Source organism: Antechinus flavipes, chromosome 4, assembly GCF_016432865.1.
Source record: "Antechinus flavipes isolate AdamAnt ecotype Samford, QLD, Australia chromosome 4, AdamAnt_v2, whole genome shotgun sequence".
Taxonomy (NCBI): Eukaryota; Metazoa; Chordata; class Mammalia; order Dasyuromorphia; family Dasyuridae; genus Antechinus; species Antechinus flavipes.
Genome location: NC_067401.1, coordinates 18,084,874 through 18,101,664, shown reverse-complemented (window position 1 = coordinate 18,101,664; position 16,791 = coordinate 18,084,874). Strand labels below are relative to the sequence as shown.

The following is a 16,791-nucleotide window of genomic DNA, read 5'->3' as shown; positions in this document are numbered from 1 at the left end:
TCCGACTCTCCATCTCAAAGACTTCATGGGACAAGAGGGAGAGGTCCTGACCCCTGCTGGCTCTGGACCTCAGGTAAAGGGGGGGGGGGTGCAGCTAAATAGCACAATGGATAGAGCACCAGCCCTGAAGTCAGGAGGACCCGAGTTTCCATCTCAGACACTTCTTAGCTGGGTGACCCTGGAAAATGGAAGGCAGGAAGAAGGCATGGAAGGAGGAGGGGGGAAGAGAGGAAGAAGGAAATGAGAATGTATAAAGTACCGACCATGTGCTAAGCACTTTACAAAAATTGTCTCATGTGAGATAGAGATGGGAGAAGAGGATCAGGGGAAATTTAGATGATGTAAAAACAATGTTTTAAAAAAGAAATGACTCTTGGGCTAGTGGTCTAGAAACTTCAGCTGTCATAGTGACCATGTGGCTTGCTAGCTTAGCTTTGATAGGATGTTGTGGTCATGGACTGACCGACACATAGGACTCTCCCTTCCTCCCAGCCCTACCGGGGAGGCTGAACCCTGGGATATCAAAAGCAAGCAGGGCCTTGTGGATGCATTTGGAAATGGCATGCTTCCCCTGGCCTCAGGAGACTAGGTCACTTCCAGTTTGGGTCTGGACAACTAGATGGCTCATAGTGGATAAGTCTTGGAGTCAAGAAAACATGCGCTCACATGCCTTGGATACTCCCTGGATGATTCTGGAAAAAGCCTTCCACCCCTTTCTGCCTTGGTTTCCTCATCTGCAAAATGAGACTAAGAGAGCAGACGTAAGGAGAAAATGAGATGCTATTATAAACCTCTAACTTCCGTGATGTCCCAGACCCCTTTGCTAATCTGGAAAGCCTAGGGTCCCTTCTCAGAATAATGTTTTTACATATAAAATTAAATTCAGTCAGATGACAAAGGGAAGTGATCACACTGACGTAAAGATGGAATATTTTTTAATTATTCAAGTCCTAGATCCCTTGAAATCTGGATCCCAGGTTAGGCCCACCCCCATCTCCAAGCTTTATCATTCTTAGTTCTGATTAGTGCTGCTGCCCCTAAGAAAGACCCAGCTTCAGGTGGGGCCCTGAGAGGCCACATGGACACAGACTGAGCAGGCAGCTCTTAGGACATCTGGCCAACAAGAAAGGGAAACTGAGGACCCAAGAGAAGAGGAAAATGGCTTTGCAGCAGTGGTGAGCGGCCGCCTGGGGCTTAGAGGCTTTCCGCTGCAGCGAGCTGCCTCAGATCACCCCAGCCCGGCCTCGGCTCCGGGCCAGACTATGGACCAGGTACAAAAAGACGGGAGATGGAGGCCGGGCCCTCAGGGACCTCCCCGTCTAGGAGAGGAGACAAGGCATTCCTTGGGGAAATAATAAAAGCCACGGGAGGGACCAAGAGAAGGGGCGGAATCGGTCACATGCGGCGCTGCCACAAAGGAAGGCTACAGACAATGGGGACCGAGTTCAGAAATCGGGGGCAGCTGCAGCGACCTGGGAAGGCTTCATGGAGGAAGGATCTGGCTGAGCCTTGAAGGACCTCTAGGGTTTAGATAAAGGGGGAGCGAGGAGGGCATTCCAGGCGAAGGGAACAGCATCAGCAAAAGTGTGGAAAGAGGAAAGAACATGACATGTGTAAGAACGGGCTAGCCAGCTTCAGAAAGGCAGAGAGAGCAGCACAGAAGGCAGTGGCTAGAGCTCTGGGCTCAAAGACAGGAAGATCTGAGTTCAAATTCCATCTCAGAATCCTCCTGGCTATGTCACTCTGGATCATCTAGCCTGACTTAGTCTCACCATCCATAAAATGGACATACAAAAGTACCTCCCAGGGTTTTTGTGAGTAGCAAATGAGGTAAAACACTCTATGACCCTAAAAGTATCATATAGATTATTATTATTATTATATATTATATATAGGGTTAGGCTTAGCCTAATTATAAATTATTATATATAATATATATTATGTTATTATATATATTACATATATATTATATAAGAAAGACAGGTTGGGACCCAGTTACGGAGGGTTCAGACGCCAGACGGAGGAGTTCGGGCTTTCTCTCCCAAGCAAGCGAAGAACCGTAAAATCTGTCTGCTCCGTCTCCTCCAGTCCCATCGGCCATCGCTCCCTCTGGCAGATGGGCCAGCGCTCCTGGGTGGGGTCCCTGGCCAAAGGTGAATCATTCCCCTCCTCCTCTTCCCGGGCTGACTGCTCTCCCTCTCCCCTCCGACCCCAGCCACGGCAGAAGATCCCTCTGTCCTACCTGTTCCTGGTCCCGATCACAGACAAAGAGAAAGCGTTCCTGCTGGGAGGCGAGGAGGCTGGGACTGGGGAGGTCCGGGACTATCCCAGCTGTCCCTCCCTCCAACTGTTCCATCCCAATCTCTTTTCAGCCTGTCCAGATCCTCAGGTAATCTTTTCCCCCCTACTTGGTCTTTCCCCGCCTGCCCCCACCCCTGCATAATATGATCTCCAAGAACATGGGCCAGTTGTTTCAACAGCTGCTACGGTCAAGGTCAGTCTGTGAGAAGCCCCCACCCTGAGGAGTTCCGCCGCACAGAGGCTCTCTCCCGGTCCCTATTACTAAAGGCAGGCACAATCTCACCCCGGTGAGCATCCAGGGTATAGCTGGGAAAATGAAGCCCACCTGGCTTTTATCGATCCATAGCAGGCCATTGACCCTGAGTACCTTCACCTGCCCGGGACCTCCCTTTCCTGTCCAATAAAATTAGGAGCTTGCCCTGGATGAACTGCAAGGGCCCCTCCAGCCCCGGCAGACTGCTGCTGTTCCTGCAGCTTGACGCAGTGGGAAAGGAGTCGGACTGAGCCGAAGGACATGGCTTCAGATCCCATTCCAACCTTGCTGGTCTCTCTTTCCTCATCTGTGAAATGGGAGCTTAAATAAGCCGGAGATCCCTTTCAGCCGCAGATCACCCCGCGATGAGCATTATTCACAAGTCACACTTGGTAGTAGCTAAGGCTTACAGACTGCTTTTCTCACCGCCCTCTCCCTCCAATCTGTTCCATCCCCAGTACGTTGCGGCAAGTCTGTCGGGTGAGTATCACAAGTACTATTAGCCCCGATTTACAGGTGAGGAAACTGAGACGCGGGAGGCTGACGCCGCAGAGCTGCCGTCAGACCCGGCGTCTGAGCCCTGGCTCCCAGCGCGTCGTCCACTGGATCCCCCTGGATCCGGGACGCAAAATCCATAGGTTCTCTGATATCCTATAATACACCATAAACATCCTCACTTAAGACCCCTTCCCGTATCCCGTTACAACGTCCTACGGCCTTAGTTCTGACATCTGACATGCCGGCCTTTCATGCCCCTGCCCTGACGTTCTGTATCCCAGCGTGCCGTGTTCTAAAGCTCCTTCCCTGACACTCTCAGAACTTTCCTGCGGCCCCCCAAAGCAGATTAACGGCTCTGAGCTCTCGTCGGCTCCTCGGTCCGGCCGAGCATCTTAGGGGAGGCAGCCTTGCATGGTACCTGAGACGAGAGTTATTGTCGGGAAGCTGGACCCACTGGCCGCTGGCTATTGGAATATTGGCCAGAGCCTCGGAAGGGGACCCGTAAGCACTTTTAAGCGAGGGGCTCCTTCCCAGATGCTCCTGGTCTCGGCCGGAGGAATTCAAGAGGGAGGAGGATTTATTGCAGGCGTCAGGCTTAAACCCCAACATCAGCTGAACGCAGGCACGGCGGAGATTTAGGGGGAGGCAGGGAGCTGGGAACCTGATCCAAGGCACGGCTTTGTCTGCAGGCAGCTGCGGCGCTCCGCAGGCCTTCGGGACTGCCAGACGGGGATCAGGGAGGGGAAGGGGAGAAATCCCGAGAGTTACGGGCCAAGCGAGCGCCTTGATCTTTTCCTGATGCGTCTCAGACCCGAGAGACCTCCTAATCCCCCTCTCTTCATCATGCTCTCAAGGAGACAGTCCATGCTTGGGAGGAGGGGCAGGGTGGCCCTAAAGGGAAGGGCCTCCATGACACGTCCAGTGGCCCTCCGAGGAACGCTCCTAAACTCTTCCCATCTCGCCAAAGGTTACCCTGACCTTCAGCCTGCATCCCTGACGGCCAGCCTCCGCCTGGGAAGGGAGTCCCGGTGCTCCCGGAACCGGGGCAGAGATGCACTGAGGTCACAAATCTATCCTGCGGCTCACTAGAGGGCCTGGGCTAGAAACCCCAGCTCTGAGGCAGATGGGCAAGATCTGGCTTTTCCGGGCACTCTGGGAGCTATTCCCAGGCAGGGGCAGGGGAGGGAGGAATCCCTGCAGAGAACAGGGAGAAATCCTCCAAAATAAGCAGGGAGCTTCAGGTGAACGAGACCCTCCCTAACCCTGAGCATTCTTCTAAGAACAAACCAAGACTTTCCAATTGACCATTTTGATCTCCCTCCCAGCTTCCATGAGAAAACACGGATCACTGAATCAACTCCAGCCTCACCGCCCCTTTCCCAGAGGGACATGGCCCACCTCAAGGCGTATCCAAAGCCAAGCCCCCCTGTCCCCACTACCTTAAGCGTGGTGGTTAGCAGGAGATGCTCCGGGAATCATCCACGCAGACAAAGCCGGGAGGGGACTACAGAAAAGGGCTTCTAGTACCCCCTCTCCCTCTCCCCCAAATAAAGCTCCACAAGGTTTCTCCCGTTCCAGCTCCCCCCATAAAAACCCCCAACCCGGGCATTCTCAGCACAGGGAGCAGAGGGAATGGGACGAGTTTTACCCTTGAAGGAGCAGAGCCGGCTCCCCATGGAGCATCCATCCGTCGTCACGGCCCTCCCGAAGAGGCCGGGCTCGGAGCTCCCATCAGCTTACCTCTCAAGGAGGGGATCGATAATGCCGGGTTCTCAGTGGCGGCAGCAAAAAGCTATTAGGAGGCAGCCCTGCTCCCCCAGCTGTATAAAAGCTCGGCGCGGATTTACTTGTCGAGATTGTTATTAAAAAGTTTAGGATGTGGTTCAAAGAAGGAGGCAGGAGGAGAGGAGCAGAAAACCTCAGCGTTTTTAAGTGTTTCTTGGCACCCGGGCCATTCTCAACCGTATGACATAGAGGAAACTAAGAATAGCTAGCATTTATATAGAATTTTGAATATTATCTCATTTTATCTTCACAACTACTCAGGGAGAGAGGTGATATGTTATCCCCATTTTATGGATAAGAAAACTGAAGCAGAGAAAAGCCAGCATCTGGATCCAGGGCCTCTGACTCCAGGCCCAGCATTCTACCCACTGTACTAAGAGTGAGAATCTATTCCGGTTCAAGTAATTGCTCTATTCCCTGGGGATGCCCTCTGTTGCTGAAGAAAAGGGGAAGATGATGGGCAGCCCCAGAAGGGGAATTTTAACTCTCCTCTGCAGGGCTGAGAGGCTACCTTCCCTTTGCAAAGGCCTGGCCCAGAATGGAGTGAGAAGGAGGGAGCAGGGGGCCTTGGATCAAGGAGGGAGAGCCACCTCCCAGCCGGAGCTCTCCATTACTGAGCGGCAGAACTTGAGGCAAGCTGCACGGTCATTGTTATCCTGAGAATTATTTTTATTCAATGTCTAAAAGTGGTCGCTTTTAGCCAACTGGGAAATAGTCTGCAGAACACTGAATAGAAAGAATCATTTGCTTTTTGTTTTGTTTTCTAGTAATTTTTTCTAATCATTTCTAATAATTTTTTTAGTAATTTCTAGTAAATTTATTGATTTTTAATACACATTGCTTTATGAATCATGTTGGGAGAGAAGGATCAGAGCAAAAGGGAAAAACCATGGAAAAGATTTATTAAAAAAAAAAAAACCAGAAAAAAAGAAGTGAATATGGCATCTTTTGGTTTATATTCAATCTCCTCAGTTCTTTTTCTGGATGCAGATGCATTTTCTGTCCAAAGTCTGTTAGGATTGCCTTGGATCACTGAACCACTGAGAACCAAATCTTTCACAGTTGATCATAGTACAATCTTGCTGTTACTGTGTACAGTGTATTCCTGGTTCTGCTTGTTTCACTCAGAATCAGTTTGTGTAAATCTCTTCAGGCCTTTCTAAAATCAGCTTGTTCATCATTTTTTTTAGAACAATAATACTCTATTACCTTCATGTACCACAATATTATTGTGTCATAAGAAATGTTGAGCAGGATGCTCTCATAAAAAGAAGAAAGAAGAAGAAGAAAGAGAAGAAAGGGAGGAGTGGGAGGAAGAGAAGGAGGAGAAAGAGGAGGAAGAAAAGAAGGAGGAGGAGGAAAAGGAGGAAGAAGAGAAGGGGGAGGAGGAAAAGGAGGAAGAAAAGAAGAAAGGAATGAAGGAAAGAAGGAAGGAAGGAAGAAAGGAAGAAAGGAAGGAAGGAAGGAAGGAAGGGAGGGAGGGAGGGAGGAAGAAGAAAGAAAGAAAGAAAGAAAGAAAGAAAGAAAGAAAGAAAGAAAGAAAGAAAGAAAGAAAGAAAAAGAAAGAAAGAAAGAAAGAAGAAACAGGGAAGGAAGGAAGGAAGAAGAAGAAAGAAAGAAACAGAGAAGGAAGGAAGGAAGAAAAGAAGAAAGAAAGAAAGAAAAAGAAAGAAGAAAGAAAGAAGAAAGAAGAAACAGGGAAGGAAGGAAGGAAGAAGAAAGAAAGAAACAGAGAAGGAAGGAAGGAAGAAGAAAGAAAGAAAGAAAGAAAGAAAGAAAGAAAGAAAGAAGAAAGAAAGAAAGAAAGAAAGAAAGAAAGAAAGAAAGAAAGAAAGAAAGAAAGAAAGAAAGAAAGTTAGTTCAGCCATTCCCTAACTGATGGGCATCTACTCATAGAAAAAATCATTTCAACATGAATGTCATCAAACTAGGTGAGAACCAACTATGTCAATTTCTCAAACTGTTAATTCTACTCAGCCGATTCAATAAAAATTTAATAAGCACCTACTGTGCGTGCTAAGTGCTAAGAATACAAATAAGAAAAAGGCAGTCTTTGCCTTCAAAGAGCTTACAACCTAATGGGCTACCAACCTCATTTTCCCCATGCCTCTTGCGCCAGGGCCCTGGGACCATCCTAGGTTCTCCTGGGTGAGTTGTCCAGAACTCCAAAACCTTCCTTTCCAGCTTCCCCTTTACACTACAATGGAAGCTCCTTGAGGTCAGAAACTGTTCTGGTTTCTTGCATTTACAAGCCCAGTCCTTAGCATGGTCCTTGGGACATAGTAAATATTTATTCAAGGCTTTGTCACTCATTGATTAGGGGCAGCTATTTGGTGTAGTGGATGGAACCTCCATCCTGGAGTCAGGAAGATCAAATCTGGCTTCAGGACAATTAGTAGTGCTACCGCTTAAGGTAATTGGGAGAATAAAATGAGATAATATCGGTACAAAATTTTGATGATCTTAAAGCACTAGAACACTAGCTATTATTGATATTTTAGTCATTTATAATAATAAAGAATACAGGCGATCTCATTTATAGAACAGTTGACAGTTTACAAGACACTTTCCTCACAAGCCTTAGGAGGTAGAGAATGGTTTTGTTTTTTTTTCCAACTTTGGTGCTTATTTCCCAGAGCCTAGCACAATTCTTTGTATACAGTGAGTGCTTAATAAATGTTTGCTGATTTTGACTGGCAGATCCTAAGTCTTACATCTCCATTATTTTTTCAAGCCGAGGAAAAGGAGGCTCTGAGAGATGAAATCATTTGCCCAGGATCATTTGTCTAATGGAGAGCTAGATTTGAATCTCAGCTCTAAGTTCTGTATTCCTTTTCATAGTCATACTTTCTGAGTCTCTGTTTTAATATCTGTCAAATGGGTATGCAGTTTTACTTCTGTCTCAGAAAGGAATATGGGGCACCAGTGAAAGAATTGAAATCAGAAGACTTCATTCTGGAGAACAATCTGGGCAATCAATCTATGCATACCCTTTGACCCAGAAAAACCACTACCCAAAGAGAACAAAGAAAAGGGAAAATGACTTATATGCGCAAAAGTGTTTATAGCAGCTCTTTTTGTAGTGGCAAAAAAAAAAAAAAAGTTGGCACTCAAGGAGAAGGAGGAGGAAGAAGAGGAGGAGGAGGAGGAGGAGGAGAAAAAGAAAGAAAGAAAGAGAGAGAGGAAGGAAGGAAGAAAAAGAAAGAAAGAGAGAAAGAAGGAGAGAAAGAAAGAGAGAAAGAAAGAAAGAAAGAAAGAAAGAAAGAAAAGAAAGAAAGAAAGAAAGAAAGAAAGAAAGAAAGAAGAAAGAAAGAAAGAAAGAAAGAAAGAAAGGGAGGGAGGGAGGAAGGAAGGAAGGAAGGAAGGAAAGAGGGAAGGAAGGAAGGAAGGAAGGAAGGAAGGAAGGAAGGAAGGAAGGAAGGAAGGAAGGAAGGAAGGAAGGAAGGAAGGGAGTCTTCTAGAAGCCTAGTCTCTGGAACTCAATTTCCTCATTTGTAAAGTGAGAATAATAATCCTTGCAGAGCCAGCTCAGGCTCTTTACAGGGAAAGTGCTTTATAATTGTGCAAATGCTCAATCTGGCGAGTCTGTTAGGTAACACTTTATTAATAACACTGCATTATGTTATCAGTTGGAATTGGGACTTCATTGTTGTTGGCAATTCCCAGATGAGGAAATTTCTTCTACCGATGCACCTTCTCTCCCCAGCTCCTATTTAGAAAGACTTGCCCTTGGTGAGATGTGCTAGAATATGGGCTAGAAACATGATTTGAACCCAGAGTTTTTTAACATCCAGACCTACTTTCAATATATTCTATCAAACTGCCCCTCCACTCTTGAGGATCTCATTCACTATAATGTCATCAACTCTCTTTTCAGTTAAATAATAATAACAGTACATAGGAAAGAGTTTTGCAAAAGATGGAAAATGTGATTGGCACTGCTAATTGAAGTCCAATTTAGGACTCTGTAGACCTGGATTTGGGATCAGAGGAAGGAAGAAAATAAGCAATTATTAAGTACCTACTGCATGCTAAAGGAAGAAAATAAGCAATTATTAAGTACCTACTGCATGCTAATTATTGTTAAGAAAGTATTTTACAAATATCATTTTATTAAACCTTCACAATACCTGAGAGGCAAGTGCTATTATAATCCCCATTTTATAATTGAAGAAGCAGAGGCAGACAGAATTAAGTGACTTGTCTAGGATCACATATCTAGTAAATGTCTACGGCCGGATTTGAACTCAAGTCTTGCTGACCCAGTCAGAAGATCTGGATTCAAATCTCAACTGTGAGGATTATTCTCCATGGGAGATTTATTAAACTGCCTGCACGGAGGCTGTGCTCTAGTGAGCGCGCAGAAATGCAGATGAAATACATGGGGGATATTGGGAAGACGGACAACAGCAGAGTGAGGGAAACCCCAGAAAAGGGACGTCTTTCATCTGGGGGCCCTGGCACAGGAGGCAGGGAGAGACAGGGAAGCGGGAGATGGAAGGAAATGGGAGAGGGAAGGGAACCAGCAGCCATCTGCCTCCCCCTCGCCTCCCGGAAGGTTCACCTGCCGCCTCACTTTCAGGAAAGGTCAATGCCGCTGTCACATGAGCTGGGGATCACAAAAGGCTTTTTTTCTTTTCTTTGAAATTCCCAAGAGTGCCGGGGCCCAACCAGCTGTTCTTTTGCTCCCTGCGGCCCGGCCCGGGATATTACTGACTCCTCTCAAGTCTGTAAAAGGAGCGGTCCCCAAAACGAGGAGGGAGGGGGACGAGCAGAAGAAAATAGAGGATCCGATCTCTCCCTGCTCAAGTGTCCCCAAGGTGGCAGATGGCTGCCTTGGACCTAACAGGGCCGGACTGGCGTCCCCTGCCACCCACCCGTGCCAAGCCAAGCAATGCAAAAAGCAAGACGTCAAGGCCTGGGGAGAGGAGGGGAAGGGTCGTTGGGAGCATCAGCTGCCTCTGGTCAGACTTCTGGGGCTCCTCTGCCCAAGAGTCCGGGACAGGCTCTGAGAGACAGCCCAGCATGGCCTGGAGTCTGCCCCTGCTCAGAAGCTACTGCCAGGTCTTTCCTCCCCTTCTTCCCCACAGGCCAATGCTCTGTACCTTGGACAGCTTCTGGGACCTTGGAAATCATCTAGAAGCCATCTAGTCCAGCTCCTTGTTTTACAAGTGTGGAAACTGAGGCACAGAAAAGGAGAGTAACATGGAGAGCTTCTGGGACCTTGAAAGTCATCTAGAAGCCATCTAGTCCATTTCCTTATTTTACAGGTGTGGAAACTGAGGCACGGGGGAGGAGAACTTACTTGTCCAAGGTCACACAGATCATAAGTACCAAAGGTAGAGTTTGCACTCAAGTCCCTGGCGACAGAACCTTTGTATGACTACTCCCGCATTTCACAGAACGGCCTAGTAGCCTTCCCTATCCCCAAATCCTCCAAGTAGGTTCTCGGCCAGCGGCCGAACCTTCTCTTACCTTCCTTAGAGCCAGTGGTGGCCACAGCCGAGGATGACCCGGAAGAGGTTCGGCCCACGGGGCTGGAGTGCTTCCCGCCCCGGTTGGGGATCTTTAGCCCACTGGGCTTCAGCATGGTTGCGTCGTGTAGACGGCAGGTTGGTGCCCGGCCTCCTGCTGGATGCTGTGCTCCACGTCACCCTGTCAGGCTGTTGGACGGGACATCGTCTCTCTCATCCTCACCTGCCTAAGGAGAAGTAGCAAGAGAGAGACAGAGGTCATGGGAAGAACGAGGATCACATCTGCCAACAGAGAGCTGGCTAACGCTACAAGAAACGCCGAGAGCTACTCCTATAAACAGCCGGCCTTGTAGAGTTTACTTTAACTTACAAATAGCAGAAAAGAACAATGAGCCAATTCTAGGAATCGAGTTGTATACCATGTCTCTTGTGAAAAGACTCACATGGAACTACGACTTCGTTACATTTTGGCAATCCGAATGCATCATCTTTTACTTTAAAATTTTTTTTATTCCCCTTCCCCCCCAATATGTTTATTCATTTATTGATTGATTGATTTTTATTAAAGCCTTTTATTTTCAAAACATGTGCACGGATAATTTTTCAACATCGATCCTTGCAAAGCCATGCGTTCCAAAGTTTCTGCCCCTTTACCCTCCCCCTCAGATGGCAAGTAACCCAATATATGTTAAACATGTTAAAATCTATGTTAAAGAAGGATTTTCTTTAAAAAAAAGAAGGATCACTTAACAAATGATCAGGTTCAATGGGCAGGTCACTTAACCCCAATTGTCTCAGCAAAAAATAAACATAAAAAAATTCCTCTGGATTCCCCCCACTGACAGTGGCCTTCCTCCCGAATACGATGGATTTATTTCATCTCTTATTCTGTGTATGTTTGTACAGCCTGGGGAGCTCGTCTCAGAGCTAGAAAACCTCGAGCTCAAGTTCAACCTCTGACCCAAAATGGAAGTCTGACCCTGGCCAAGCTTAGTTAGTTAGATCCACCCTGTAGGATCCTGGGTGGCAGAGCGGGCGCCAACCTGCACTGGTGAAGGAAATTTTCTCATGCGCAATGTCACCGTACCGGTGAAATCCCACATCCATGCCCCATAATTCTCTTTCCCCATTAACAAATCAAGTTCACTTAAAAAATATCAGAATTATAAATATCAATTTAAATATAAATAAATAAAAATTTGATAAAAAATATCAAAAAAGAACACATCTATGTCCAGAACAGAACAGAAAGAGAAGCTTGTACGTGAAACGGAGAATCTCTGGTAGATGAAGTTCCCTTTTCTTTTTAAGTAGATGTTAAATTCAAGTCACTTTCAAAGGTATCCTGTTTGTCCTTCTTTCTGGGTGCACACATGCGCACGCACACACACACACACACACACACATACACACACACTCTCACATGCTCACACTCACACACACTTACATGTACACACACACACACACACACACACACACACACCCCTACACACAACAATGCTCATCTGAGACAGACTTTACTTAGAGCACATGAATGGCTCCCAGCAGCATCTGGGAGACTGGAGTGAGGAACCATCAGCGGAAACAACAGCTAATATGAGATGGCAGAAGCAGGATCTGCAAAGATCATGACAGAGATCTCGACAGAGGGTTGGGCTGACTCTAATAACAAGACAGTTAATCGGGATAAATGTGACATCTTACTCTTGGTTTTAAGGTGCAATGTGGGGAAGGAGTGACTAGACAGCTATTTGTCTGAAAAGGATTGGAACGGCCTTCTGGAGTGAACAGTGGGATGTTCTGGAGTGAACAGTGGGATGTTACAGGCCCCTGAAGTTCGTCTGACCAGGGGCTGCCCCAAGAGGCGCGGGGACCAGAGCCAGGGAGAGAAAAGTCCCTCTGCCTTGTCCGGCCACTGCCGGCGTGCTGGGTTCCGTTGCGGGCACCGCCATCTAGGAAGGAAGCTGATAAGCTGGAGAAGGTCCAGTGAAGGGTGACCAGGACAGCTTTGGGCCTCGAGATCTTGCCATATAAGGATTAGATGAAAGAAACAAGGGATGTTTGGCCTAGAGAACAGCTTTGGTCAGGGAGACAGAATAGCTGTCTCTGAAAGGTTGTCATTGGTGTAGGAGGCGGGGGGATTGTTGTGTTCCACTTAGATCCAGGCCAGGGGAGGGGGGTAAGAGCTGGGAACATTGCGGGGAATGCTGCAAAGGCAGATTTCTGCTCCATTTAAGGAAAACTTTGTAATAGCTAGAAGGGTCTCCAAATAGAATAATGAGTGAACTATCTCAGGAGGTAATGAGCTATTTCAGGAGGTAGTGGGCTATCTCAGGATATAGTGGGTTATCTCAGGAGTTAGCAAGTTCCCCTTTCCTGAATGCCAGTGACTATCCCTTGGATATATGGTAGGCAAGATTCTTGTACAGGCCCAGGTTGGGCTAGACATCCTCTGAGCTCTTTCTCATTTTAAAGATGAGAACACTGAGACCCAGAGAGAGAAAAATGGCTTGCCCAGGATCATTCATCTAGTAAATATCAAATATAGGATTAGAATCCAGAATTTTCTGGACCTGACTGATATTCCATCCATCACACACAGATGTTACAACGTCAAATCTGGAGGACTAATCACAGGTTAGACTTGAGAAGCACAAGGACTTAAAGCCCAGAAAATGTGGCAAATGATGGTGCTGTGGGCTGAAAGGACATAAGCGAGCCGGGGGGGCTCAGGGGCTGCAAGGACATTCAGGTGGCGTGGGGAAGTTTGGTTAAGAGACGCAGATTTGGGCATCTCCCACATGGAGATGATGGCGGAAGGTGCGGAAATGAGAGATCTCTCTAAGAGAAAAGGAGACGCTACCCCCTCCTCCTTTGTGAGGTAGGGGATATGGGAGTGGCAATCTAAAGATAAGGTGAGACTTGGCTGGTACGTGGATTAGGTTGGCTGAACTGGCTCTGGCTCTGGCTTTCTCTGCCTCCATCTTTCTGTCTGCCTCTCTCCATCTCTGTCTCTGTCTCTATCTCTCCCTTCCTCTCTGTCTTTCCTTCCTTCTCTTTCTTTCTTTCTGTCTCTTCCTCTCTCTCTCTCTCTCTCTCTCTCCTTCCCTCCCTCTCTTTCTCTCTTTCTGTCTCTCTGATTCTCTTTCTCCCTCTCCCTCACTACCCCCCAACATCCTACTTCCCTAGGAATCCTTCTCCTCCTCCCACTCTCCATTCCTGATGGTCTCCTTCCAGGCCCTGGAATACACAGGAGCGTAGCCATCCACGTGTGGTTTGGGAGAAAGCTCCTTTTTTCCATACAAAAATCGCTGCTTTCCTGACATGACTCAGCTGCCCCTAGAAGCCAATCCCCTTCACCTCTCTCTAAGCCTCAGTTCCCTCCTCCATAAAAAGCAAATAACAATACCCACAATTCCTAGGGGGAAGGACTGTTGGGAGGAATGCATGAGGAATGCCTATTTGGCAAAAGGATGGCCCTCGGTCAGAGATGTTATAACCCACTCAGTGAACACTTATTAAGTATCTACCGTGTGCCAGGCATTTGTTCTGTGGTGACCAGAGACCAGACGTAGGAGTGATGAGCGGGAATGGCTGGGAAATTTCAGCTTGATGTGAGAGGGGAAAAACTGCCATCATTAAAAAAAAAAAATAGGAGGATGCCGTACTGCCTAGAGATGGGAAGAATAGACTTCATATTTTACATTGGACTCATCCTGACTCTGTGAGCCTGGGCAAGTCACTGAACCTTATATTTTCCATTTCCACAACTGCAAAATGGGGATAATAATGGCCCTTACCTCCCAAGGTTGGTCACTGTAAAGATCAAATAAAATAAATTTTATTTATTAAATTTTATTTAAAGATCTAATAAAATAATATTTGTAAGGCACTCAGAACAGTGCTTTAATAAATCTATTAATAGGTGTTTAATAAATGCTTATTCCTTCCTTATCCCTAAGTGCGATAGTCACTGGGGATATGGAATAAAGAATCCTGCTGAAGAGAACGCTTGGTCTGTCGGGATAGACAAACACCAGGGTACTTCTGAACTCTGAGATTCCCCAAATCCACACTGACATGATTCAAAATCAGCAACAATATTTGGAAATGTCTATATGGTGTTGGCCAATCGTGATGATCGCTCCTATCATTAAATCTCCAAATCCTCCCCAGACTAACGTCTCAGACTAATAAATCACAGATGAAAATGTCATCATAGAGCAAACATGCCCAACTGAGAAATCAGCACGGAAAAAATGGGATGATGAGAAGTCTGTCTCAAATGTGCTCTTTTAAGGATGAATCATATTTGCCAAAAAAACAGTCCCTGTCCCAGAAAAATATGTTACAAAATCACAGAATGTCAGAACTGGGAGAAGTTCCTAAGAGGAAGGTCCTTGCTTTTCTGAGGAAGAAACAGAAGCTCAGAGAGTTTTAGTGATGAACAAGATCACTCAGTGAATCACTGGTAAGTCAGGACCAGACTCAAAGATTCCCCACAAAGTCACAATTCACTCTGCTACACTGTCCCTATCGTTTATGCTAAATAATTTCCTTTTCTTCAAGTATCCCTCATATGTCATGATCTCAAAGGCCTTTGTCATCCTGTTTATCTTCCTGTGGCTGTTCTCTATCTTGTCAATATCTGGTACCCACAACTGAATATGGGTTCTGATCAGGGTCTAGAAAACAAGGGGACGATCGCCTCTCCATCCTGGTTTACCCCCTCTCTTGACGCAGCCTACGCCTGCACAAGCTTGCTCGGCCGCCGCATCAGGCAACCCATGAGGATCCTCGCAGCTAAACACAAAACACCAAAACTCAGTTTCGAATAAACCATCATCTCACTTTGAGCCAAGGCAAGTCAACAAGCAGTGATTCATCCAGCGCTTAAAGTTTTTGGGCTTTTAAAAAAATTCAAATATACGATTTTATGTTGATTTCAGCTTAGTAGATGAAGTCCATGGATCTCCTTTGCGGCTGGATCTCATTTGTGGATATCGCCTTTGATTCTGACATTGTCTTCTAACATAAGAGCCATTCCTCCTAGCCCTTATCACCTGCCAAGCAGAGATGAGTGTGTCCATCTACACCTTAATCCAAGTTATTGATAAAAATATATAAGAACTGAAAAGTATAAATGGATCTATTCCCTGGGCACTCTACTAAAACCCCTCTGTCAACATCTATTTATATTCTCTGCGTCTGGCTCTGTAACCAGCTCTGAAGTCACCTCACTGGACAACTCTAAGCCATAACTCTCCATCTGGTCTTTGGCAAATGCTTCCCAGAGATCCAGGCGAAGTAGAGCTTCAGGCTTCCTCCGATGTAGGAGTCTCGTAGCCTCGTTCAGAAGCAGAACCCCTTCGGGATAAATACTCATTGAAGTCACACTGGCTATTCTGAGATCACTGCTTCCTTTCCTAGATGTTTTCTAACCTTCCATCTAATAATATGTTCATGTATTTCATTGAGAATTGCTGTCAAGCAAAATAATTGTATGGACATGTATACATATATTGTATTTAACTTATACGTTAACATATTTAACATGTATTGGTCAATCTGCCATCTGGGGGAGGGAGGGGAAAAGTTGGAACAAGAGGTTTTGCAATTGTTGATGCTGAAAAATTACCCATGATGTATCTTGTAAATAAAAAGCTATAATATAATTTTTAAAAAGAAAAAAGAGAATTTACTTTCTTAGAGAAAAAAAAAAAAGAGAACTGCTGTCAATTAGTTACTCTGATCAAGAATACCAACGGGATTTTAAAAATAATTTTTAAAATGCCATCTACCTCCAGAGAGAGAGAACTGATGAACTCTGTGTGCAGATTGAAGCAGATTCTTTTCTATACTTTATTTTTCTTGTGCGTGTGTATAATTAATATAAAATATTAATTTTATTTCATTGTAATATTTATAATGAAATTATATAATAGTTATAATGATTATGATGATAAATTAAAATATTGAAATTAAAATAAGGGGGTTGGACTAGATAGCCCCTGAAATCTCATCATATCCTAGATATGAGATGTCATGAACGAGTTGTCAAAGAGACCTGGGTTCTAGACCTATCTCCAACATCTTGTCTTATGAGCCTGAGCAAGTTACAGAACTGTTTCCTCATCTCTAAAATGGGTACGATGACCTTCCCCATCTAGCTGTAGGAAAAATTACATAAGATATCATGAGGTAATCATCATGAAAGTTCTCTGAAAACTGTCATCTAGTAAACCCCCAGAAGTAAGAGACAGGAACTGAACTTGTAATGGAACCTCTCTGTTATCTGTAATTTATAGTCTTAGTGACTGGTATAAGTGACTTGTCCAGGGTCACACAGCCAAGTCTGTGTTAGAGATGGGACTAGGACTCCTCTTTCTTGGCTCCAAGGCCAGGTTTTTATCTCCAACATAACAATGTTTCTTTGAAAACTAGAAAACTCTCGTTCAAGGAAGTATTATTATCATTATT

The 16,791-nt window shown here is 45.8% G+C and overlaps 1 protein-coding gene across 2 annotated transcripts in view; it reads right to left on the bottom strand.

Moving 5' to 3' along the window:
• The window catches only part of CLIP2 (CAP-Gly domain containing linker protein 2), a 111,421-nt gene that overhangs the window by 72,584 nt on the left and 22,046 nt on the right, over positions 1-16,791 (bottom strand). For both annotated transcript variants that reach the window (XM_051991953.1, XM_051991954.1), the window contains exon 2: positions 10,313-10,538. In XM_051991953.1, the coding sequence (XP_051847913.1) occupies positions 10,313-10,427 (115 nt within the window). In that variant the 5' untranslated portion in view covers positions 10,428-10,538. The remainder of the gene's footprint in view (positions 1-10,312; positions 10,539-16,791) is intronic.